This window comes from Abramis brama (assembly GCF_963993115.1).
Source record: "Abramis brama genome assembly, chromosome: 3".
NCBI classification, from domain to species: domain Eukaryota; kingdom Metazoa; phylum Chordata; class Actinopteri; order Cypriniformes; family Leuciscidae; genus Abramis; species Abramis brama.
Window position 1 is genome coordinate 21,280,201 of NC_139965.1, and position 25,275 is coordinate 21,305,475.

General features: G+C 37.9%; 1 protein-coding gene across 1 annotated transcript in view; it reads left to right on the top strand.

Moving 5' to 3' along the window:
* poln (polymerase (DNA directed) nu) overlaps window positions 1-25,275 on the top strand; it is a 40,059-nt gene that overhangs the window by 7,815 nt on the left and 6,969 nt on the right. The window contains exons 11-19 of the mRNA XM_084107711.1: window positions 1,218-1,282; window positions 1,743-1,826; window positions 2,012-2,104; window positions 3,076-3,186; window positions 3,458-3,523; window positions 15,914-15,971; window positions 17,060-17,137; window positions 21,794-21,905; window positions 22,969-23,051. Coding sequence (XP_083963837.1) covers window positions 1,218-1,282; window positions 1,743-1,826; window positions 2,012-2,104; window positions 3,076-3,186; window positions 3,458-3,523; window positions 15,914-15,971; window positions 17,060-17,137; window positions 21,794-21,905; window positions 22,969-23,051 — 750 coding nt within the window. The remainder of the gene's footprint in view (window positions 1-1,217; window positions 1,283-1,742; window positions 1,827-2,011; window positions 2,105-3,075; window positions 3,187-3,457; window positions 3,524-15,913; window positions 15,972-17,059; window positions 17,138-21,793; window positions 21,906-22,968; window positions 23,052-25,275) is intronic.

Sequence of the window (25,275 nt, forward strand, 5' to 3'; positions counted from 1 at the left end):
GAAGTGGAAGAGTGAATTATACAGGGTCGTCTACAAGTCAATGTATCAGAATTGTTACAACCCCTTGACTCAAGGAGCAGCAACATGAATGGGGAGGCCAAACACAAAATCAAATTTGTACAAATAAGTAGTTTAATTAGGAAAACAGACATACCTACATTTAAAGTAAAAGACAAAATCTAAAGATACAAGAACAACAACATCAAGCCTTGGACTGGAGAGTGTGAGAAAGTCAGCATGTCCACCAAGCAACGAGACCAACAAAGACCAAGCCCCAATCTTTTCCTCCTCGAGGGTGAGAAAGCCAGCATCTTATAAGCAGCATGGTTAATCAACCAATTCTCCACACCTGCGACACAGCAATTAACCTGGAGACACCAAAAGTGTTACCTAGAGACACCTGCTGGACAAAATAAAGTACAACAGCCCCTGGGAACGTCACAGAATAGTAATGTGTTTTATGCATCACTCTCTACAACATCTGACACATAACGGTAACTGATATGATTAGTCTTTGGCTTGACTATGTTATCAAACAGCTAATAATGTTTTGTTAATGTTACACAAACCATGTTCCCATTCGCCATCTCAGAGTTAGACAGCTGCCTTCTAAAATCAGCATCCTTAGAAATGCTTTGAACATCATATAAAGTCAGTGGAGAAAAGCCCCGCATGTTGACGGGATTGGTTACATGTTTGTGATGGTAGGAAACAGGGCCGGTGTTGTGCCAAATTTCAACTGCTTGCCAAATTATTAGCCGCCTCGTCGAAGTCACTACCTGATATCCTGAACCCCTCCCCCACAACTAATCCTACACCTACCAATACTAGGGGGGTAATTATGTGGCGGGGTCAGAATTCGGCACAACGCCGTTTTTGAGACAATGAATTTGCACATGGTTTGTCTTAAAGCATATTAAAAACACCACATAAGACATATAAACAACATAAAAAATGCGCGGAGTCATTTTTTTCTGTTGTTGTTTTATGTTATTTTGTGTTGTCTTTGTATTTTGATATTGCATTTTATTATCTTTGTGTACAGCACATTGGGCAACTGTAGTTGCAATAAATTGTGCTATAAAAAATACAATAAAGAAAGAAAGAAAAACTTGATTTTCACCACAGGGGGTATTTTGCATTTACAATGGAGCCAATAATTTTAAGGTGCTGCTTTAACATTATTCTTGCTCTCTCTGAGCTCTCTCATTTTATAGCTATGGAGAGCTATAAAATGCATGTGGACAAGGAGGCCTTGAAAAAGACTTCAGAGATGTTGGGGGTAAGAGTTTGTGTATGTGATTCTTTGAAACAACTATAAACTGATTTTCTCAGGCCTATCTGCCCTGAGGGGGAGTGGAAGGTCTGTTATATGTAGTTAATATTAATGAGTAGATGTGTCACTGCTCAAAAAGAACATTATCAATTAACTTCTCATTCTCACTCATGAGTGAGAATGACAGATAAATTGTTTTCTCTTGTGCTTTATTAATTTCATACAGTTATACACTTTTCACAATTCCTCTTCTATCGTTCTTCTTCATTCCTCTCTCATCCTTCCCTTAGTTTTCTCAGAAGAAAAGAAGGGATGAATAAAACACTACTGAGTTGTTCTTTGTTAGGGGTATATTCTTTATATAAAGAATATTCTTTATTCTTTGTTTACTTTATCTTCTGTTTTTGAAAGTGTCAGTGTAAAGCTTCTCACTTCTAATTAGGGTCTCTCTTGTGCTCTCTCTCAGTCTAAGCTGAAGCAGTTAGAGCAGGAGGCCCACCAGGCTGCAGGTCAAAAGTTCTTGGTGTCCAGCAGTGCTCAGCTCAGACTGGTCAGTGTTTTTGAATGGCTTTGCTAAACTTGAAATAATTTTTTTCATGCCCAAAATGTCTATTCAGTAGGTCACTAGGTTTTGAAATAAGGTCTTGTGCCCGGTCAGTTCATCTTGTTCTGTCTTTGGTCTGTTGATAGATGAGTGTATATGTAAATGTGTAAACAAACCTCTCCTCCTTTCAGATCCTCTTCGAGAAGCTGCGTTTACATGAACTTTGTGAGAATAAGAAGCTTCCCAAAACAATCAAACAACAGCAGTCAACATCAGAAACAGCTGTGAGCACACATTTAATGTCCTTATAAATGCACATAAACATGAGTGATGGTCTCATAGATGTTATTGTTTATATTGTCTTAATGCTTAGGTCCAGATTTATTAAATGCTGGGGACACACTTAACGACTAGCTGAAACATTCTAAAACTAAACTGAACACACTTAAAGACTGTTTCCAACGACGAGTCGTAAGCATCAAATTACATTCATAATCGGCCTTACAGTCGTTAAGTGTGTCCCCGGCTAAACAGGGCGAATTAGCGCGAGAGCGCAATTCCAAAAAAGCGCCAATGGGAAAGCACACAAAGTTATGTGCATGATCTACTGACGACGCGCAAATTAAAGAATACAGACGCATCCAGATCATTTCCATAATGACCAACGCAATCTACCAGTTAGCGTCTGGTTTAAGACGTTTTTTGGGCGGTAAATAATGGCGCAAACATAAGTAAATTGGCGAGCGGAAACCTTAGTAAATCACCTTGCATGATTCATTTAAATGCTCTCCTCCCCAAAATTTTGCGTCTGAAAGGGAAACTCCTACAAATGCATATGCAATAAGGTCAGCCACAAAAACAACTGTCCACGCCTTTTCAGCGCAAACTTTTCACTGCTTGTCTTTAGTAAATCCTGACAGTAGTTTTTTAATGGCAATAGAGGGTTTGTGCTGGCGCAAGCTGTTAGTAAATCTGGCTATTAGTTTGCAGGTTTTAATGATTAACAGCACATATCAAATTCTCAGATTACCTGATACACATTTAAATTTTAGATACGCAGCATAAGTCAAATGGCTCATAGGCTACAGAAGATTTTTTCTTCTAATGTTTTAGAATTTAGAATGTTTTTCTCTAGGTCTCCTATTGGCACACGATGTCTGATTCTTTCGCTAAAATGAAAAGAGGAGTCTTATCTATTTTGTATAATTCAGCATAATTGCCGCTTTTTTAATGTTTTTTCTGCACTCTATTATAGCTATTACAACTACAGAAGCTGCATCCACTGCCCAAAATCGTACTGGAATACAGGCAGATTCACAAAATCAAGACTGCATTTGTGGATGGCATTTTGTCTTGTACGAGGAAGGTGAGACATTTCACATGTAGACTAGAAATCAAACCATATCAGATTTGATTTTAAAACATGCCTTTTTTATTGTGCTGTTGTTTTTCTTATGTCCAACCGACAGTATAAATGTTTATTATTAATTTAATATTTTATTTTATTTTGTTTTATCCAATGTTTTCCATTTATCTCTCTGTATAGTATTTATATGTTCTCTATAAATAAATGACTTGACTTGAAAACAATTTCTTTTTCTTTCAATTTCAAATTATTTTATTTCTCTGCTTCTCAGACATTCATTTCTTCCACATGGAATCAGACCAGTACAGTGAGTGGCAGACTGTCTGCCAAACATCCTGTGAGTGCTTCTCCTTTTTCCTTTTAACTCTCTATACTATTGAGCCGTCCCCCCTTTTTCTCTCCTTCACTTTCCTATTAATTATTTAAAAAATTCCTGGGCCTGGGTAACATTTTGAACAAAGTAAGATCTGACACAACCCTTTGCTGCCCTATTATATTGTACTATTCTCTCTCTCCTCTCTTTCTCTGTTGTGGCAGATCGATAGCTCATCTCAAGATTTGTCTCAGGGTCCAGCGTAGCCTGGCTCTGCCCTCCTACGTACTTCCGCTCAATTTCATTTTCCTTCAGTAACTCCGTCTGGGATTGTGGTGTATTCTTTGGTTTTCTCCGATCAATTTTTAACCGGTCCAATCAGCGAACAGAGGGAGTGGCTGAGAACGATGACGTTGAGATCGTGCGCTAGTTTGAGTTGACATACGTCACGACCAAACGTTAGCAATTGGTTATGGCAGATCCAGAGTGACTCTGGTCAGATCCAATAGTTTTAAACTTCAACAGAGTACCCGCCTACAAGGAAGTTAACGCTTGTCAATGGAGAGAAGCCAGACTCTCTGTACAAATGAAATGTACGAGAGTCTGGTAGAACCAGGCTAGGTCCAGCGTACACTTGATGTGGAATTTACACTGTTGCAACTGTGGTAGATTTTTCCCTAAACCTAACTATCTGGGTCTCGTCTACTGTCGACGTTTAGTCTATCTGGGTCTCGTCTACAAATCGACGTCCCCATTCAATAATAGTCACCTAACTAACTTGTTCCGCTAAACTAGCTTCCTTCCTAAACTAGCTTCCTTCCTAAACTAGCTTCCTGCGCAGGAATAATCGACAAACAGACTCAAGCAAATGTCCTTTAAATGCTTTAATCACGGCCAGGAGATCTTCCTGAGCAGTTCTCAGGGAATCTCTCCCAAGAAGCAAGGCCGGAGGATCTCAGACAAATTCCATTGAGAATCCCACCGTAAAACATGGATACAACAGTTTTTATAGAATTGAGAAAACAAATGTCTAACATGTCACCTTCAATATGATTGGTTCAAAAGCCACAACCTTTTTCCTCTGTCACTGGCACAAGCAAACTCTGTTTTTGTGATTACTTATCACAAGGTTTGAGAACTAGTCATGTGTCTAGTTTCACTTCCCTTAATTATTATTTATACACACACACTCAGTCGCAGGTTTTGTTCCTGCAAGAAAAACAAATGTTAGTTGATTAATTAAAGTTGATTAATTAAAATCCATCACACAACACTACACACGCAGAGAGAACATTGTCCTCTAACAATATCTGCTTCCTCTAGGCACATTTTTAATCCATCAATCAAGCCATTCATTCTTTCTTTAGAATAATTGAACTTGTCATTATTTTTGACTTCAAGAAAACCCTCACACCATACGCTTGTCACGTATGTTTATAAATGATCTGTGTCTCCTTCACACTGAATTCAGTCAAGTCACCTCTGGAGGTTTATTCATCTGGAGGAGTATTATACTGTAACCTGTGCATTTAATTTCTGTTGATGAGCTAGCATATAAATGGACTAGCTTCATTAGCTGTTAGGACGACTTGAGAAAAAACATCAGCCATAAATTGCAGTCTAGGGAAGATTGAGAGCATCCTAAGAAAGTACCAGTTCATATAGTATGATGCTGATGATGTCCACCACCGAATACCATTTTTGAGACACTTTTACCTTTCATACTTTTCATTACTTCTTACCCTGCTCTTACTCTTTCAAAATCCTTCCTAAGCAAGTCTAAGCCAGAAGCTTTCATGCAATCTGGATTTAAGGATTAGAATCAAATTTATTCATTGCTGATTTTTGAGTCCATGTCTGTGTATTTTCTGAGAGCTTCAAATGTTCAATTTTAGTAAAGCTTTGTATGTTTTTCGATTTCACATAAATGCTGCTCTTTTGAACTTTTCTATTCATCAAAGAAGAAAAAAAATGAATCATGGCTTCCACAAAAAATATTATGCAGCACAACTGTTTTCAACATAGAATAATAATGAATAAGAATAAAAAATTTGACAGACCATGTGACGCTAAAGACTGGAGTAATGACTGCTGAATGACTGCTGCTTTGCCATCACAGGAATACATTGCATTTTAAAATGTATTGAAATAGAATAGTTATTGAAAATTATAATAATGTTTTACAATGTTTACTGTTTTTACTGTATATTTGATCAAAGAAATGCAGCCTTGATGAGCATAAGAGATTTTCCAAAACATTATCCCTGTACTTTTGAACAGTAGTGTGTGTGTGTGTGTGTGTGGGTGGGTGTTATTTTTCGCCAGATTTATTATTCACATTTTTATTTTTTTTGCCATTGAAACTTGGACTGTTAGGGATAGACAAAGTTGTGTCCAATCAATGAGGTTGTGCATTTTTTCTAATGCTCAAAACCAGTATTTTCTAGATTTTTAATTGTTCATTAGAATTTTTTGAGGTATTTTCAATGTTTGTGTAATATGGATTCTACCCCTACTATTGGTGAAACTTGAATGCTGTCTCAGCTATACCGCAGGGGCGGCTGCCTTGAGCTGATATCTTTCTGTAACACACATTCACACTTTCATTCTTGCTTTCTCTTTCTTCTCACTTCCCTTTTGTCTTTGAACACGCACACAAATCTGCCTAGGCACAAATGAAGCTGGCTGGCAGCAACTTTCTTCAACATTAATACAGGTTTGCTTAAGGCAAAGCTTTTGCAGGCTTTAGAGTCATAACAAAAAATGAGCTGCCTTTGGATCAGAATCCCGCAAGTGTTCTTGAACAGAAGGCCAAACATTTCTTTTCCATCCAGAGATGAGCACAGGCTCCCTGGACAATCACACCATAGAACAGTAGAATGCGGACAGACGTCTTTCTCTTAGAATTTCTTTGTCTTCTTGCTATCTTTTTTACTGTTCAGTTTTTTATATAGATTGACTACCCAAAGCCTTACATTTACCAATTCACACTAAAGAGCTGATCTTGCATTCAATAAATAACCCTTTCTGGATCAATGGTCCTGAGAATCATGTGATGTTCAGAATAGCTTTGCATTTTGCATTTATTTATTGCTCACCACTCATTTTAATGCTCTCTCAAGGTGTTTTCAAAGTGCAATTAAACAAACTCAAATAAACATGAGAAACTAATTATCTCCATATGTTTCCGGCTTCCATTGGATGAGTCAGTGATGTGGTGGGTGTTGCATCTGAGTGATGCATGGCTTTCCTCTAGTCATTTGAAGTTGGCAACACCAAAGCATCACAAGGATGTGTAATAACATGAGGGCGTGTGTGTGTGTGTGTGTGTGTGTGTGTGTGTGTGTGTGTGTGTGTGTGTGTGTGTGTGAGAAAGCTGATTAATTAAATTGTCCTCTGAAACAGAGCAGGCAGGATTACATTTGTGCGTTCGATAAAGATATGTGTGCCATGCCTCTCCTCTCTCTCTCTCTCTCTCTCTCTCTCTCACTCACTCACACACGCACGCACGCACACACACACACACACACACACACACACACACACACACACACACACACACACACACACACACACACACACACACGCGCCTTGAGAATATTCTTGTACTCAGCACAGTACTGTCATCTCTCTTCACTGACTGCATTATGCATCAGGGAGATCTTTCTGAAGTGCCCTGACAGCATTAGGCCTACATCAACACTTGGCATCAAGTTTGATGAACGTCATGTCTACATTAATTCATGGAAAACCAAACCACTGAGTCCATGGCCTTTAAATGATGGAGATAGAGAGTTTGTAATATACAGTATCTCTCTGTTAATTAATCACCCTATCTATTTTCTAAATGCATTCATCCATGGATGTTTTCTTTTTCTTTCTTTTTTTTTTTTTTTCTTCTTTTTTTTAACTTGTAATTATCAAATCAAAATATAACTTGATCTTCCGGTGAAATGACAAAGTTTTCACCTTAAATATTTACATTTTTGATAATCTGTTATACTCTGATGTATGTCACAATACAGAATAAAACAGAGGTCTTCAATACTGCTCCTGGGAACCCAGCAAAGTTCCTGCAAAGTTTATTTCCAACCTGCTTCAGCATACCTGCCTGTGTATTAGCTTGATTAGCTGCTTCAGGAATGTTTGATAAGGGTTAGAAACTATGCTGGACTGTAGGGCCCCAGAAGCAGGGTTGAAGATCTCTGGAATAAAATAATAAATAAATGTTTCATTAAATGAAAGTATGGACAGATACATGTTGGTGCATCACATGCGTGGAATAGAAAAAATTATTGTTACAGAATTTTGGATATATTAACTAATGACAATGTACGTGGGTCTAATCTTAATTCTTCCTTTTTATCATTATTATTGTTATTATTCCGGCATCCACTGACCTTGTGTTAATGTGTTAGTACAGTTAGGTCCTGTTAATTGTTACTGGACTTTGATATAGCTAAAGATCAATGAACTACTAATTAACATTAGCCTACATATTTATTTAGTACTCAAACATCTCCAGTTGGTAAATTATAGGTATTATACATATATACATCTTTTTCCTTCCCCAACTAATTGATCTTTTCATTTGTGTAGGTGTAAGACCAAATACCAATTGCATATGAAGCAGCTGCTAAGTTGCATAATAATTTTTTTAGCTTTAAAAACTTTAGCTGAAAAATCCACCCACTTGATTTTGATTTTGACAGACTTTAAGGTCCCCTGGATAGTGATCTTCACACTCGGAAATTTGCAACCACAACTGTCTATGTACTGTATTTGATGAGTCACTTACAGAAAAAAACATCAGAAAAATGGGTCACACGTCACAGGTGTGTTTATGCATGTGTGTGTACTTTTTTGCTTGAACACCAATGCATTTGATTCTTTCCACATTTGTTTTCCAGGAGAGCGTGCAAAAGGGATCCTCAACAAAGCCTAACTGACTGCCCTAACAAAGCACTTATACTGTTTATTCACTTCAAACAAGTGCTCAATCACTGAGCATCGAGCTGAAACAAAAACATCGTACAGCAAACCAGACTCTACAAACCAAAGTAACCCATTAAGAGTCAATGAGATGCACGTCTATGTTATTATTTTCAGTGCCTGGTTTGATGAGCTCTAAAACAACAACCGGCACTGTTAATTGTGTTTCTGCATGGAGCTCAGTTTCTGTTTTTTAAGCTTTTGCCACACAACACAAACAGTAGCAGATGAGTAACAGCAGTGCATTCGGCATGTGCTAATGAGAGATAGAGAGCGTGAGGGACATCTTACTGTGGTTTCTGTTGTCTCACAGGCTTTAGAAACATCTGTGCCTCAAAGCATCAACCCATTAGTCTTGCTGCGGTTTTTCTAAAGATGGGCCACAGGGAGGAATAGATATATTTCAGTAATTTGCCAAAGACTGCGGCAAATCACTTTGAAGACCTCAGAATGATGACTCAGATGTGTAAGACTTTGAGGATAATTTAGTCCCTGTCTATGGTGTTTCAAGGCTATTAGCAGGTTATTGTGTTGGTTTCCACTATAAGCAAGCCATTGCAAAATATTTGCAGTAGCTTATGGTGTGTGCATATTGTACAGTGCATGAGTGTGTGTTCGAGGCCTCTACTGTATCAGAAACAGCAGAGGCAGCATGTTTCGGCGTTGTCATGCCGACAGGGTGCCATTGTGGGATGGCAATGGATCTCGTCCATTGTCTGGGTGATTGAAGGGTTTGTTACCACGGAAACTGCGCGGAAACATAGGGAACGGTGTACAGTAGGGGGTAATTTCACTTGAAATGTGACTGAAATAAAATGGTGTTACTCAGACAAATCCCTAACCTAAAATAATTTATATCCTTGTGAAAGGATGTGAGATATGGTGTTTTATACTCTGTGAAGGTCTGGTTGGTGAATTCTGTGCTTAAATTGCTCAATTAATTAATTAATCATCCAAACCTCTTTAACCTCTGAATCAATATAGCAGATTCTCCAGCCATTACTGGCCAGCTGTTAACGCCCCACCTCACGCCTCCAACAGCAAATGTGTGCACACGCACAGACTCTCGCTGCATAGCTTTTCTTTTAGCTTCAACCCCCTGTTGTGTCGGTTAATGAGCATCCAACACCCCTGTGTGTAATGATGTTTTGTGTGGGCGTTGGTGTCTACTGCGGTAAAGATGAGGTAGATGCAATGATGCAAAGCCTCCAGCAGATGGCAGCAGCCTTGAGCTATAGAAACATTGTACCGCGTGCTTGCTAGCTGAGAAATATTCTTTGCAACTATTCTATTCTTCAGTAGATGTCTTTACAGTGCAAGCAGCTGAAATAGCTTAGATGTAGAAATTCTATTCTTTCACTTGTGTCATTGTTTCTAACTTTCATCTTTGCTCATTTCTGAGCAGTTTTGGGGCCTTGTATTGCAGAACTTCTCGTTATTGCCTCGTTGGGATGAATTGCTGACGTTTTATTCATTCATTCAAATCACTTTCGATAAAAGCATCTGTGAAATGTGGCATGCTCATCATGTTTTTGGATTGGGATGCTGCGAGACTGACAGCCTTTGTCTTGTGCTTTTATAATAAATACTGTACAATAATGTTCATTTTGGTTAATGCAACAGCAAATATGAAATTTAATTTTCAATGAGCAATACTTTTACAGCATTTATTCATCTCATCATTGATGATGATGATAATGTTTCTTGATCATCTCAGCATATTAGAAGGATTTCTAAAGGATCATGTGACACTGGTACCTGGAGTAAATATATTAAAATAGATAACAGTTAATTTCATTTCTATTAATATTTCCCAACATTACTGTTTTTATTGTATTTTTGATCAAATAAAGACAGCCCCAACTGTACAGAATATTTGTAAAATAACCTAAATACTTTAAAAATGTTAGCTAATGATACATATACATGGGCTAATTTTAATATTTGAGAGGTGTTAATGCATTTTAAAACTTATTGCAACATTTTGCATTTAAACCAATCAACTGTCCTGTGGGAAATTACTGTTTTGACTGAACATTGCATCAGGGAAGAGGTGTTAGACTGTTTCTTCCACTCAGCAAACACGTTCACAGGACAGTTACAAATTTTCATGGACGCTCAACATACATGAATTCAGGCCTCCCCATCTGATAGTTACACTCAAACACACACTTTCTCCCCTGCTTCCTCAACTACTCTCATAATTAAAGAGACCCTGACTCAACTGCTGCAGGGAACTGAAGGGCGGCGTCTGTGTGAGTGATGCGTATTGATTGTGTGTGTGTGTGTGTGTGTGTGTGTGTGTGTGTGTGTGTGTGTGTGTGTGTGTGTGTGTGTGTGTGTGTCAGCAGTAACAGAAGGAGCTGACCCAAGCTGCATGTTGTTGGTTTTTTTGTTTGTTTTTTGCCTTGTCATCTGTCTTTGTAACCAGGGTGATGCCAACAGTGTTACCCAACCCCACATTGGAAATGGACTCAGTATGTCGCCCTGTAATTCAAAGCCACTGTGATGATTGACAGAGAGAGAGAGAGAGAGAGAGAGAATGAAAAACTGAGGATGGATGTAAAATCTGTTTAATCAGCCAGATGCGACAGACAGTGAGTGTACATGCATGTGTTTGCAGTGAGCGATAGATTATTACCACCTCTGCATACTGTGAGAGAGCGAGAGTCCTTGTCTTATTGACTATCCCTGTATGTGTGTGTTAACACTGGTGCAGCATATGTTGAGGAGGAGAGAGGCCTGCAGGGTGGAGACCAGCCTTCTGTCACCCTGGCAACGCTCTTGCAGTGCCAGCACTCTGTGTGTGTGAGAGATGAGGGTTTAAATAAGGGAAGTCCTATGCTGGGGGTGATATTGAAACAGAGAAGAGCAGTGGGTGGGTTTGTTGCACCACTGAGGCTGTGCGTATTGCAGCACGCTCTGCAGGTTGCTCGTATCGTGTAGTGTATCGACTCTGAGGGTTGGGCCGATTACTCCCTGCTGTCAGAACTATTAGTATCACGCCCCCAGTGATGCTTGTTCGTCAAGCTGAGCAGGCAGATCTGACAGATCAGCCAACCCTTCGCTCATACTTTCTCAGAGATAGACCCTACTCGAACATACTGTATTTTGAAAGATTTTCTGCACGTAATCTATTGTATCTTGTATATTTGTTTATTCTTTTTTCTTTTTCGTTATTTGATCATGCTTTCAGCTATCAAGAGTGTAGCTCTCAGCTTACTTTTAGCCAATTTTGACCCTTTAAAGCCTGACATTTAAATCATTGTCAGAAAAATCTATTTTTTAAATGGAAACGTTTATTGAACATGTTTTTTTGTTAAGTATAATATTTGATGTGATTGATAATTTGAAGGTTTTCTTAGCTCAGATAGTATGATATAGAAGAAGAATACTCGAGCAGAAAAAAACACCTTGATCTTGTAATGTAAACATAATGAGATTTTTATAACACTATAGCAGACTACTTGAATATAATGCATATAACTTTTTAGTTGTCACTCCATATCTCCCAACAATGTCTTAAGATTATGTATTATGATCAAAGCTCTTTAGTTATTGTGGGTTGCAAAACAAAGCAATGCAATATAATCATGATTGAGAGTACAAAATGATGTTCCTTAAAAGCCTGATGAAGCTTAATACTCACATTCTGGAAAAAAAACATTATATATGGATTATCAAGTAAACCTGAGTTGCTTCAGTCCAGTAAGTGTTTTATCTTGAAATATTACTAACAATATATATTTGCTTCATATAAACTGTAAATATTTCACAGCAAAAAGACACCTGAACCATGGCCTGAAATATTTTTTTATTGAATATTCTAAAAGGCTTTTTACTTGATAAAGTCTAAACTCTCAATCAGATGACAGAGGGTATGTACAGTAGTAGATTTTGTACAGCAATTTTTGATCATGTTGATAATTTAGAGGGCTTAGAAATCTGTGCATATGATACAGTTGGCTTTATAGGGTTAAAAAATTAAAATCCATTCCATGGAATTCCTCAAATTTTTCCCACAAACTATTTCAGATAAAGTGTTCCGATTCCACTTGAGTCCATTTGTACAAAGAAACGCATAAATGCACATAAATATTCTGAAGGACATAAAGGACTTACTTAAAGTTGGCATGAAACAGAAATTGTGATGGTCTTTTCCTCTGTATAGTGACGTATATCCGACTGAAGCGGCTTATCGAACAAGAAAAAAATTAAGACTGGACTTGATTTTGTCCATTGGGAATTGATTGAATCGTTGTCGCTTGCTAATTGCTAATTCCATGTGAGTGACAGGTTACTGGAAGGGAGTGAATGGTTGTCCTGCTCTCGTGCTGGTGCGCACATCATTAGAAAAGAGATGAGAGGGGGGATGAGAGATGAAAAGAGGGAGGGGAATGTTTTTGATAAGAGAATGAGGGCACAAGAATTTTAAGAAAATAATGATTTACACGGATAAATCTCTCATAATAAACACTACTAGTCTGGGTATCACCAGACCAAGCTCAATCTTTTAAGATTGAACGTTAGTCTGGGGAGTCTGCTCTGTATTTTCTACTGCACAAGAGGCGTGATCAACGGGCATAGTTCAAATGACTCTGTACGCAGTTGGATAGTCCTTCAACCAATCAGACCAACGATCTCCAGGCAGGAAACGTGTAAACAAACGTGTTGGTTTGGAGCATTGATCAGCGGTTTGCAAAAGCAGCAATGGCATAGAGCGATTTTATTTTTTTTATTTTTTTTGCAGGTTGTGCAAAAAAAACATGAAATTGAGTGGTATTTACAACCACTCGAGCGATTTGTTTGCTAAACTAAAGAAACCATTGAGCATCGTCGAGAGGAATTGGATTGGATTAAACCCTCCAATGGCGCACCAGGTGGATAAGCCAGTTTGTGATTGGTCCCTGCAAATTTGTAACGGAAGCAGGATAGAAGAATGTACAGGTTTCCAGCCTGAGCTGCAGGGCGAAGTCAAATCGCCGGCAGATCGGGCTGGGTTTACCCTGTCTAAAACACTACAGTATATTCCATAAAAAATTTAAATTGTCCATTTTAATATTATGGTGACTTTAAGGATTGCTTTAGAGCATTCATAAATTTTGCTGTTTGATGTGATAACTGCAACACCCCCCATACACACACACTCTGTTTTACTCTTTATTTAACCCCCATCCCCTACCCTTTTCTGGTTCTCTACTTCTTTTTGCCCTGTCTCTCTCTATTGAATAATTGATCAGCTGAGCTATGGATGAGCAGTGGTGTGTGCTTCAGTCTGAATTCCGCTACCTTAGCAAAATCGCCTGCCATGAGATTGAAGAATGTGTGTAAGGGAGCAAGAGAATTGAACAGAGAGTGAGAAGGTGGGACGAAAGAATCAGGGTTACAGAGAGTAAATCGTACATGGAAGATTGCTCTCAAGCCTTGACTTTCAAAAATGTGTCTACAGTGCAAGTGTGTATGTATGTGTTAATGTGCCCTTGTGTGTGTTTGTGTGAGAAAAGAATGGTAAGCAGAATTTTTTTGTCCAGATTAAGCCGGATTAAAGTCAGAGTGAAGCACTGAGTCCAGCCTGATCCTCAGATCAATACCACTGCTCCTTCCTCTTGCGCTTTCCACCATCTCTGTCTTGTTTTGCTCATTCTCTGTTTCTCTTTTTCTCCCAATCTTTGAGTTTATGCATCCAATCAATGTTTTTCATTGTTTTAGTGTCTATATGTTCAGACTATAGTTATACTGAATTGTCACAAATAAATGAGGAATAAAACCTAATAATTGAAAATAACAACAAATAGATTTGTGTACAGTAGATAAAGTTCAGTCTGATACTCAAAACATTGTTTTATTTTATGCAAATGACAGATTGACCATGATTATACATTTTATTACATGGCTACATACCAAATAAATAAATGGACAAAAACATTGAATTGATTGGTTAATTATTAATCTTCATACAAAATAATTTGACACTGTAATGCTACAGTTGTCCGATTAGATTCAGGTATTTCAGAGAGCCATGTAGTAGTAATATTACTAATAATTATAAGAAAGAAAGGAATTATCTCTCCCCCTTTCTCTCTCTCGTGTGCAGAGACTCTATACCTCTCTCTATCTACCTTCTATCTGTATTATATTACTGTCGATCAATAGAGCTACTCAAATAGAAGCAGAGAGCCTCAGCTGCTATTAAAAGCTCTTCCTCTCTCCCAGACTACCTGCATCTATCACACCCAGACAACAGATTTACTGCACACCAGCTCATATCATTCCTACACACATGCTAAAAAACGCAGCACAATGCTGATCTTAGGATGGGATCGTATCACAAATACTGCAGTTCTAATAGAGATGTAAACATGGGCCAGTCAATCATGTGAGGGTAAAATGCTGATCTAGCACTATGTTCCTGTTCACATTTTACATTCAGAATAAAGACAATCAATTGATCAGCACAGATATTTTAAGATGTTTGATGCAGGAAGAATTTTGAATGACTTTCAGGAATGCAAATACTTCAAATTCAAGACACGCATGACTGCACGGTTAAACTGAGAGGGAGCTGTTTTGTGTTTGTATGAGAAAGATGGGAGAGTGTACGTGACTGGCCTTGAAGCTGTATATCTCTTCCCTCTTGGCGTTTGTAGATTTACCACTGAAATAAAGCACTGGGAGTAAAGAAGAGAACGGACCTTCCCACCAGCACTCTCCTTTCATTCAGACAAAAACTGATGCAAACCTTTTACCTGCAGACTCTCTCACACACATTTGGGCATCCCATCATTTCCCTTTGGCATGTTCTTTCTCTGTGCCTCATTGTCTCTTGTCTCTCACACAAACACTTGAGTGCTGAGCAGCTCTTTTCCTAGATCCTGAGAGCTTAATTTGTTCTTTAAAGATAAGGAAAAGTAGGACTAATGATGGTTTTACTACCGACTACTCATGCCACCCCTCTGCTTTAAGATCAAAAGGCCAGGGGTCTGTTTCAGATCCAGAGATAGCAGACCGTCTGTCAGCCAAACAGTTTAGATCTCATGTTCAAAAAGCTATCATGACTTTACCAGATTAATACTTTATTCTCTTCATCTCATTAGTGTCTTTTATCCCTCAGTAGACTGATAGAGGGCAAAGCATATTTAACATTCCTTCCCAGGGACAGTTTGAAATTAATTTAAAACCCCAGTAAGAGACGGATCTCATTCATTTACTGATTGGAAAGACACCGCTGCATTGTGCCATAGCAGCCCCGTTTGGCATTTTGTAAGCGCTGTGAAGTCTGCATATTTGTTAAAGCCAGGGCTAAATTTATCCTACTCTTTGTGTTTTGGTATTGGATGTGAGAGGCGCTGTTATGTGCTTTTCAGGGTGACTGAATCAGACACTTTTACATGAATAATAACTGATTCTTTCTTCCTCCTGTAGAATTTTCAAGCTCTTCCGAAGCAGCCACTGCAGATCTCTAAGAAACAGTACATCCAAGGTAAAGTATGTGTGTAATTAGAAACTCATATGCGTGTGCACGTTTACATTTTTATAAAAAATATAAATTTTAAATAGATGTTATTCTTTTGGACGTTCTATTCATGAAATAATCCTGGACATTTTTTATCATGGGTTCCACAAAAATATTAAGCAGAACAACTGTTTTCAGCATTGATAACAATAAGAAATGTTTCTTGAGCACCACATTAAAGCATTTTAAATAATATCTGAAGGATGTCAGACACTGAAGACTGGTGTCTATAGCTGTATATCTGTCATGGGCTACTCAAGTCTTGATCTGGAGTAAAATTTGGGCATCTAAATCTAATTTCAACTGCGATTCACTACTTTTTTTTGGGCAGTGTTGACAGTTGTCACTTAAATAACCCCAATTAGGGTCTACACAAGGCTTTTTGTAAGAGAAAGGGTCTTTAATTTAATCTTATGCTCCCATTTCAAATGCAAAAATATGCCTATAGAGCTTTCTTTAGGTTATATACACATTCTCCTCAAAACATTGGATTCATCCGCGCTGTGCCGTGCCGAGGCACAACCCACGTAAATTTGAAAATTCCGCGAATAACTGCAATTGCAGATTTTGAACAGAGATGGCGACAAAGAGGAAAAACTACGGACTGCAGCTTTAAGTAACTAAAAACTAAAATCAGTCATTTTAAATGCTACAAGTAAATTAAGATGCCACAGCATTATAATGCACAGTATGAAAGCAAAAGATATTCATTTTGGGATTTGCCAAAAACAGTGTTATTCAGTTAATGGTGTTTTTAATAATTAACGTTAAGTCACCTTTAGATGATGGAAAAAAGAGTAAAAGTGTGGAAAAAATCTAAATGTAAATCTTAGAGAAATTATATCACCTTATAACTATGCATGTACTATATCAATATAGCATCCCTGATTACATTGCTTTGTGATTTTAGAGCTTAAATTATATTTATAATGTTTCAGTCACAAGTTTTTAAACAAAAATACTGTGATACAATACCATATATTGTGTTAAGAAGTCTGACTCATTTGTATTATGTGTTTTAACTGATGATTTTATTGTTATTGTTGTGTGTATAGGAAAGAACCCTGATGTAGTGACTGTGCACCCACGTGCCATGTTCATTCCACGAGAGGGTTGGACATTCCTCTCTGCAGGTGAGTGTCTCTGAAAAGCCAAACTTCTCTTTTCGAAACCTGTTGTTGATGTTTTATTTAGTTTGTAAAGGTTTGTGCTATGATGTGCACAGCAATAATGGTGTTTTTAGGACAAGCACTTGTACGTCTGGGTATGTGTTTGTTTGTTCTGACAGCACTGAGTGTGTGTGAGGTGTGTCAGTGTGTTGTTACATAACTGTGTCATGGCAAGGACAACGTAACCTGCAGTAGAAGAGGCCAGCCTTCAAACCCCATGGCAATAGCGTACTCACAACCTTTGAAACAGCCTGTTCTGGCCCACAATCTCATCTTTTGGCCGGACAACAAAGTTATACAAACCCCTTAAACGCTGTGTGTATGAGAGGGAAATAGGGACACAGGGATGTGATGTGAGATCACTTAATTGGCGTTTGTCTCTTTGATATTTTTAAGTCTCAGGAGGACTCATTCATTTTATGTGTTTGCTGACATATGCATATTTGGTGTGTGTGTGTGTGTGTGTGTGTGTGTGTGTGTGTGTGTGTGTGTGTGTGTGTGTGTGTGTGTGTGTGTGTGTGTGTGTGTTGCGCGGGGGCTGGTTCAGTTGCAGTGTGAGTTCCTGTCCCTGTGGTGGCCTTGTCACATCCAATCGTACGATGTGTACGGCTGTTTCCAGAAGGAGAACAGAGAGGCTAGAATGAGGACAAAGTCATCCCTTGTTCCCCCCTTGTCTGGTGGCCTCTTTAGAACAGAACCCTCTATTTTATCCCCTGCATCTCTCCTGAACTCTCCGCTGAGCCTTCAGATCAGATATAATAATACTTCACTTTATCCTTTCATATCAGGTACTTTTCAACTAAAACCATCATTCCCAAAAGGCCTTGCAACCTTTTTCTTAACTGCTCCATCAGTCAATACCACCTTTCAATAAATGTTTTACTGGAAGCCCTCTTTCCGCTTACTGAGGAGAGAGGTGCATCAAACAACAAACTAGATAGAGCCACAGCATTTTTGAGGGGGCTTTTTTCCGGCTTTTTTTTTAGCATGAAGACAGTAGTGAGAGGAGATAGAAAAGTATTGGCGAGATAAAGAGGAGAGGATGGATTCAAATCTGAATCTCCTTTATAAGAACCAATGCTTAACTGTCTGGAACATTTTTACATTTGTTTAATTATTACATTTGAGCTTGTATAATATAGAAACAAAGGGTAGCTTAGACTTGTTTTTATACATTCATATATTTGTTGGTTGTATTCAGTGTTTTTATTTTTAACTAAAACTACTAAAATTAGAAATGTTGCATTTGCAAGTAATGAAATAAAATAAGTTTGAAGTGCTGTGATGTTGAAGTGCTAAAATGACTAAAACTGAAATAAAAATAAATTATTCAAACAAAATCAAATTACTAAAATTTAAATAATGCTAAAATAAAAATAAAAGCTATTTAAATGAATAAATAAATAGTATATAAATATATTTAGCTCAGACCAGATCAATTGCATGTCTTGTCAAATCAATCATACAGGGAGCTTGCATCTGTGTGAACAGGGAAACACATCTATCTGGTAACTGAGCACACTGCTTATGAAGTCATTGATTTTGTATGTCTATGTTTAGACCACCTTTTAATTTATAAATCAATGTGGGACTATTTTTGCATTAACACCAGACTCGTCTTAACAGAACCACTGCTCTTCAATATGTTATCTAATAGATCTTAATTTAGCTGGCTCGGAGTAAAGGGAATTTGCTCTTATGCCTAGATATTTCGTTTTGGACCATAGTCAACATCTGGCACTAAAAGGAAAGGACATAAGAAAACTATGAATATTGGTGTTTGTTAATAGTGATGACTTTTGATCATACTTAAGGTTAGAGCTCTTCAAAACACCTAATTTTTAAACCATAGCACATAACTCATCTAGTGTGCCATTGATTTTCCATTCAATATGGCGAAAAAATGTATAAAAACAACAGCTAGCTATATCTAGGGACCAGAATATCATAGACACCTGAGACCAGTAAGTAACCACCCAGAACATCTTTAAAGTGGAGTCACATTAGCAAAATTTTGTATACATTTTGTGGGCAGAGAATGGTCCATTGTCAATAGTGTAGCAACGCATGAAGCAGCTTTAAGCGTGACCAATGTGAACGTCCAATGGGAACTTTTCTGCCATCACACAAAACTCTTGTTCGTTTGGATTCCTATTGAAATGGATAGATTTTCTTCACAAAATGTCGCTGATCTTAACACAACCTTACATGATGATGGACAGTTTTGCACAGGCTAGCTCCACTCACATTTTCTTCTGAATTCTAGTTTGTTCCATGGTTTATAAGTGAGGTTTTAATTAGAAATGCACAAGATCAAACAGAAATTCTAAATCAGTAAGACAATATATTTGCCTATGGAGTTGTTGACTTCATATGTTACATACACATGCTAATCTGCAACCTTCATTTTCATCATTCTGGGAACTGAAATAAAAAGATATGCTGACACAAGGACGTTGGCATTTAATAAATTGCTAATAAAAACGGGAAGCTAGTACAGGAATAGATTTAATCTGACAAACTTCCTTAAGTAGCTCTAAATGGAATTCAGTTATGGTGATTTGCATCTATACTTTAGGCCTATTAGATTAATCTTTACTTTATTCTTTGTTATTTTGTTTCTAGCCATCATACCACTGGTAAAGACTGACTGTGGCTCATTTAAAGGGGTGGTTGATTATGATTTCACTTTAGTGTGTTATGTTGCTGTTTGAGCATAAACAATATCTGCAAAGTTACAATGCTCAAAGTTCAAAGCAAAGGGAGATATTTGCTTTTAAAGAAATCCCTTTTTAAGGACTACAACAAATGGCTGGTAGGGACTACACGATATTCCTTCAGGGTTAGTGACATCACAAACCCTATAATTTACATAAACCCCGCCCCCAGAACACGATTTATAGATTATCAAGACCGAATAGGCTAATCAATGACTAGAAGATAACTACACATCAGCTACATAAATTCATCAACTGACCATTCAGAAACATCCTGTTGCATTCTACATGTTGTCACTTCTTCTTGAGTCTCTCCATCATTGTCTAAATCTGGTTTGAACATAAAAGGCTAAAAGTTTTTGAAATTTTCAGTGCATGTCTGTGTGAGTGCAAGCTGTTGAAGCTCCACCCTCTGTGCCAAGAGCAGCAGCTCATTTGCATTTAAAGGAACAGACACAAAATGGTGCGTTTTTGCTCACCCTCAAAAATTGACAATTTTAACATGCTATATAACAATATCTGTGGGGTATTTGAGCTAAAACTTCACATACACACTCTAGGGACATCAGAGATTTATTTTACATCTTGTGAAAAGGGCATTATACCACCCCTTTAAAGAAGCTCATTTAGGACAAAGTTTAATGTAGTTTCATCCAAAGTTGCCATCTGGTCCTCATTGAAGCATCAAACTATCTTAAATGATTAATGTTGTCTTCTTTAGCTTTAAAAAAAACTCTCTTCAAATGTCAATGATTGAAGTTTAAACTGTCATTTAATTTCATAATATTCACTTTATTGTTCTTTCCATCGAAAGACAAAAGATACACATACTGCCTCAAGCCTGGTTAGTCAGGATTTCAGGTTTAATTAATGAGGCTTTATTAGACTCAATTTATAAAGAAAGCACTATGAAATATGAACTGACATTATATCATGCCATTTGACTCTGTCACGTATCAATAGCAGAGGAAATGACAGATAATCTTCACTGGCTCTTTGACTGACACTGTGTCCCTCGGCTTGGCCGCATGCTGCTCTTTCATAATTAGATTCACACTGTTAATTTATTCATTATCCATTAATGTTCTGTTATCGTACATGGGGAAACACATAAACAAATTGATTTGTCTTCATTTTTAGAAATGAAATGCATCCAAACTGCAGAGCTCAATCTTCATTGTCCGTTCGACCGCTCAGTTGGACAATTTAGATCAGATTAACTTTCACTTGAGCTGCTGCTTCTGCCAAAGATGAGCCACTTCTCCCTCCTTCCCAAAAATTGTTGTTACACGCACAACCAAAAAATAACAACCAAATAATTCTTTCTCTTCTCAGAATCTCTCTCACCCTTTTTATCTTAGTAAATAAAGCTCAGCATACTCTCAAATGACTTGATATAACAGTTTAAATTCAACATAATCAAACACTAATGCACTATAGTCCAAAAACAGGATATGGCACTGTTGGGTGCCAGTGTTGGTGTGGATGAAGGTGAGTCAGTGCTGCTCTGGCAGTCACTTCAGTATAAACACACTCACTCACTCACTCTCTCTCTCTCTCTCTCTCTCTCTCTCTCTCTCTCTCTCTCTCTCTCTCTCTCTCTCTCTCTCTCTCTCTCTCTCTCTCACTCTCACTCTCACTCTCTCTCTCACTCTCACTCTCACTCTCTCACTCTCTCTCCTCCCTTAACTTATCCTTACTTATCCTCTCTCATATTCTCTTGTATCTGACGGAGAAGCTGATAGGTGCATTACCGTTCCTACTGACACTGATGGGAGAGATGCCAACACACACCATTCACTGCTAACTTCTCCCCCTTTATCTTGTTATTAGGAAGGAGAGTTATAAAAAATATTGTGTGGTTGAAGATTAAATTTGGAGGTCATTATGTCTCTGTTTTTAGATTTCTGTCAGGTGGAGTTGCGTCTCTTGGCTCACCTGTCAGCTGACCCACAGTTACTGAGAATCTTTCAGAAACCTGAGGCAGACGCATTCACTATGCTGGCGGCCCAATGGTGGGTACACACACCGTAAGAGTGTCACACCATATACACACACAGTATGACTGTCACCATCCCAACACTTATACAGAACACATATTTGCTTTTATTTTTATCATTTTGTTCTGTACATATTTGTTTTTAGAGACACATATACACTAAAATGTTTGGGGTCAGTAAGAAAAATGTATCAACATCAAATGTGTACACATAAATATTAAGCAGTTTTCAGCATTGACGATAATTATAAGAAATGTTTCTTAAGCACCAAATCTGATGGATCATGTGACTGTGATGACTGCTGAAAATTCAGCTTTGCCATCACAGGAATAAATTACAGTTTAAAATATTAAAATAGAAACCCATTGTATTTTAAACTGTAATACAATTTTACAATATTACTGTTTTGAAGCTATCTATATTATACTGATGTCTTTTATATTTTAATGAAAGTGCTAGGTATTTAGTGTTTTTTTATTGTGTTGATGCTAACAAATTAAAAGATATTAGTCCCAGAGAGTAAAGTAAAAAGTGTTTAAAGAATGCTAGATGTTCCATTTGTCAAACACATGAAGGGTAATAAACAGGCTGTGAAGAGGGCAAAGAGTCTTGCAGTACCAGTCTGTGTTTTTCACCCTGCGGCTGTGTGCAGTGAACCAGACAGAGAGCAAGACAGAGAGATGAGAGCGGATCATTTTGATGCTCACATCTCCACAGTTACCGTAGCACACGGAGACAGGCCTGTCAAGACAAAGTGTGATGTGATTGCTGACATGAGCCCAGTATGTGTGTGAGGATGGATTCGTGTCCCCACTCTGTAACTAACTTTCTAATGACCCCAGATCATCCCAGTATTTCTGTTTGCATGTTCCTTCTTTTATGTTTGTGTGTTGCTTGCCACAAAGAGCCAAGATTTTGATATTATAAAGTCTAAGTGCTGACCTAACACTAGCCGCTGCTCTAATGCAGTAAGACATCTGCTGGCAGCCTCTGATTCCCTGTCACAAACACTGATGCCTCCAGCATACCAGCACTGCTGGCACTTTCATTACATAAATGTCTATGTCTCTGTCTTTAGGAAGGGTGTGAGCGAGGACACAGTGAGTTTGGAGGACAGAGAGCATGCCAAGCGTATCGTCTACTCTGTGGTTTATGGAGCTGGTGAGAACCATGTTACCCATAATGCATGTACGCTGTCCCCTCAATCTAGAGAAATAACAGAACATTTCAATATTCATCATTTATTTTACATTGCAACTCTAGCCTTAAAAAGTGCTGTAAGGAATTCGTTTTTTTGCTAACTTTGACCACACAACCTTCTCTGCAGTGGCTGTTTCAAGCAGTCTTGTGAAGTCCTGCGTGCTTTGCTCATGGCGACTCCCTTGAGCTGTAAATACCATGTTACTAATTACTGTTGAGCTGCAAGAAAACACCCCGACAGCACTGAAAAAACGTGCACTGTCCCAAGTTGGAGTAAAACACAAAAATACTTATCTGTATTTGAATATCATCCTGACAGGAATGATTGTGGCATAGGCAAAGCAGAGATACATACATTTATTTTTTTTAATGAAAGAGAAAAGTAGAGAAAAGTTGTGACCCAGACTGCAGGGCTTTGCTCTATAAGTCAAGTGCAGAGAGCTTATTGTTCATAGTGGTTGCTAGCAGAGATCTCCCAGAATCTGGCTTCCATGACTACAGCCTGAAAAGAATCTTATTATGTGTTTGTGGAGGAGAGAGAGGGACTGAAGGAGGGTGTCACTGTTCTACTTTACTTTAACTGGGTCAGCTTGAACCTATCTCTGCTTGTTTTTTCTCATTTATATTTTTCAGTCCAGCGTCTCACAAGTGGCTCACTAAAAAGTGTTTGTGAGCGTTAAGTTGCTGAATAAGACATTTATTGCACTCCTACAAAGACACAAAGCTTGATGCGACAGAGCGAAACATGTTAATTTCTACCATACTGTCATCTCAGGAAAACTGAGAAATAGAAACAGCATGAGGAAGGCAATATTGAGTGACTGAGTTCGGGTAGAAAGTGAGAGAGAAGAGGGGTGAGAGTGCCACAGTGTCAGCATATGTTGATAATCTTGCAGAAAGCGATGGATTGCCATGGTTACAGAATACTAAAAGGAGGTGTAGCATGGAAGATAATCAAAAACAAACACACACACTCATAAGTGAGGGGGAGGGGTGGACACACACACACACACACAATTGGGTCAGACTATAAGAGGCTAACTATTGAGTATCCCAGAGAGAAGGATGATTTAGAGGTGGAGAGGTTGGAGTAATTAGGCAAAAGAAGGAGCACCAGAGAGCAAATGATCTCAACCAGTGATAATGCAGACACACACTCTTCATTACTTCTGCGTACCTCTTGCCATCTTCATCTCCCTGCTCACATGCTTGATATATTCACTCTCCATCTCTGTCTATAAATAATCTCAATTACAGGCAGACAGAAGGTCAGATGAAAATGAGCCTGAGTCTCTCTTGTATATGAACTCTGTCCTATGTTATTCAACAGGTCACTTTGCGTAAAGCAAGTTGCATGTCATGCGGCTAGTTGTTACTGTAGTTAGACTGATGTCAAATTCTTTGTATTTTGATGGTTGGAGTAATGCAAGTAGCTACCCTATGTCTAATGCTACAGTGTTTCTTAGGTTTCTATTAGTGCTGCTTTCTAAGCATCACTGTTATTATCAACACTGTAATTAGGGTTAGAGATCTGAACCAACCATTAGACTTTAGTATTGAACTATGGCACACAGCTTACTTGTGCTGTGGACATGATAATGCCTTAAATTGTGTGCCGTAATGAAGAAAGGTCGGCTGAATGATGATGACTTAGAATTTTTGCCTGATGGATAATAAAATGGGGTAAAAAAAGAAAACTACTGCTGTTCAAAAGTTTGGGGTCAGTAAGTTTTTTTTTTGTGTGTTTTTGGAAGTCGATTTTGCTCACCAGTGCTGCATTTATTTGATTAAAAACAGGGGGGAAAATCATATTGTAAAATATTAATACAATTTTATATAACTTGTCTATTTTAATATATTTAGAAAATGAATTTAGTACTGTGATGGCAAAGCTGGATTTTTTGCATCATTCAGTGTCACATGATCCTTCAGAAATTATTCTGATATGCTGATTTGGTGCTCAAGAAACATTTATTATTATTATCAGCGTTGAAAACTGTCGGCTGCTTAATATTTTTGTGGAAACAGTGATACATTCTTTCAGGATTCTTTGATGAATAGAAGAACAATAGAAGAATTAAAGAATTAAAAGAACAATTTATTTGAAATATAAATCTTTTTTAACACTTTAAATGTATTTTTTTCTTTTCAATATAATGTGTCCTTGCTAAATAAAAGTATTCAT